The 1,326-nt window shown below is 36.3% G+C and overlaps 1 protein-coding gene across 1 annotated transcript; it reads right to left on the bottom strand.

Annotated features, from left to right (window-relative positions):
• Positions 1-48: 48 nt before the first annotated feature.
• On the bottom strand, positions 49-1,262 carry LOC107736232 (rho GTPase-activating protein 27-like; the record flags this gene model as incomplete). Its single annotated transcript, XM_016547698.1, has 5 exons — positions 49-228; positions 321-419; positions 507-608; positions 690-774; positions 1,195-1,262. Coding segments are annotated over 5 exons (480 nt in total), but the record flags the coding sequence as incomplete, so codon positions are not given.
• Positions 1,263-1,326: the final 64 nt, after the last annotated feature.

Here is a 1,326-nt window from a genome sequence, read left to right on the forward strand (position 1 = left end):
AAATAAATAAATAAATAAATAAATAATCCCCCAAAAATATGATACATTACTTACTCTACATAAAAAATAAAAAGTTACACTTATTACACTTATACTAGAGGGTTAAGACTCATTTGAAGCACTACCATTGCTCATAGTTCTTTTGTCGAAGGGTCTGTCCTCTCTGTCTAAGCTTGAGGACTTCTCAACGACTTCCTCCTCATCCTCAGAGTGCTGCTGTTCGGCATCCTGACGCAGATGAGCAACGCAGAAACACACAATTGTAGATTATGCAGAGAAAAACATGACCAGGTTTTGACAATGTTCATTTTTGGACTCACCAGCTGGCGTATGGTGTCTGTGATGATCTTATACCAGTCAGTGATGATGCTCTCAGTGTCGTACTGGATCAGGTACTCCACGCCAGTGCGACTCTTAAGCTGAATGAACAAACACACATGGAACGTCAAGAAAACACACACAGGTAAAGTACACAGAATGATCATCCAGTGCTGTAACGGCCATACTTCCAAAACATTTTTCTTGCTTGATTTGTCCTTGGTTGCCCAGTTAATTGTTGCCCCTTTCAGTTCCACTGTGAATTCTGGGACTATCTGATTGGTTTTGCCCTACGTAATATAAAATACATTTAGTGTTGTGAAACAAAAATGAAATAATGCAAATTCCACATTTGGGGGTTTGTTTCTCACCGATGCTCCAACTGGTGACTTTGGATCCTTATGGAATGTCAGTATTCCTCCATGGAGAACCGTCCAGGAATTACTCCAGTTCTTCCTGTGGGACGATTGGTATACATACGGACATAACAGTTTTTACGGTAACACTTTACAATAGTGTCCCATTGTTGAATGATAGTTAATGAGTTAACTGACATAAAAAACCAACAATGAGCAATACATTTGACGTTGTTATTAATGTTAGTTAATAAAAATACAACTGCTCATTGTTACAGTAGGTCCATTAAATATTTTAACAGATATAATTTTTTATTTGAATGCATTAACACGTGTTGAAATTTCTACTAACTGAGATGAACTAATGCTTTGGAAGTATTTTTCATGTTCATGTTATATAAAGTAGTAACTAAGGTTAGCTAATTGAACCTTATTGTAAAGTGCTACCATTTTCACCAATATAGTTATAGCTCTCAAACTACTATCACCACTGATTTGAGTTCACGATGGCTAACTTTACCTAATTTTCTTCCCGTTTTCAGACACCTTGGTTTTGTTCAGGATTCCAGCCTTTTCCAAGTTTGAAACCTAAAAAAAAATTCATTAATGAGTTAATACAGCAAATGTACAGGATAATGTCTGACATCATGAA

This window comes from Sinocyclocheilus rhinocerous, unplaced genomic scaffold, assembly GCF_001515625.1.
Source record: "Sinocyclocheilus rhinocerous isolate Xijiao unplaced genomic scaffold, SAMN03320098_v1.1 C36579575, whole genome shotgun sequence".
Taxonomy (NCBI): Eukaryota; Metazoa; Chordata; class Actinopteri; order Cypriniformes; family Cyprinidae; genus Sinocyclocheilus; species Sinocyclocheilus rhinocerous.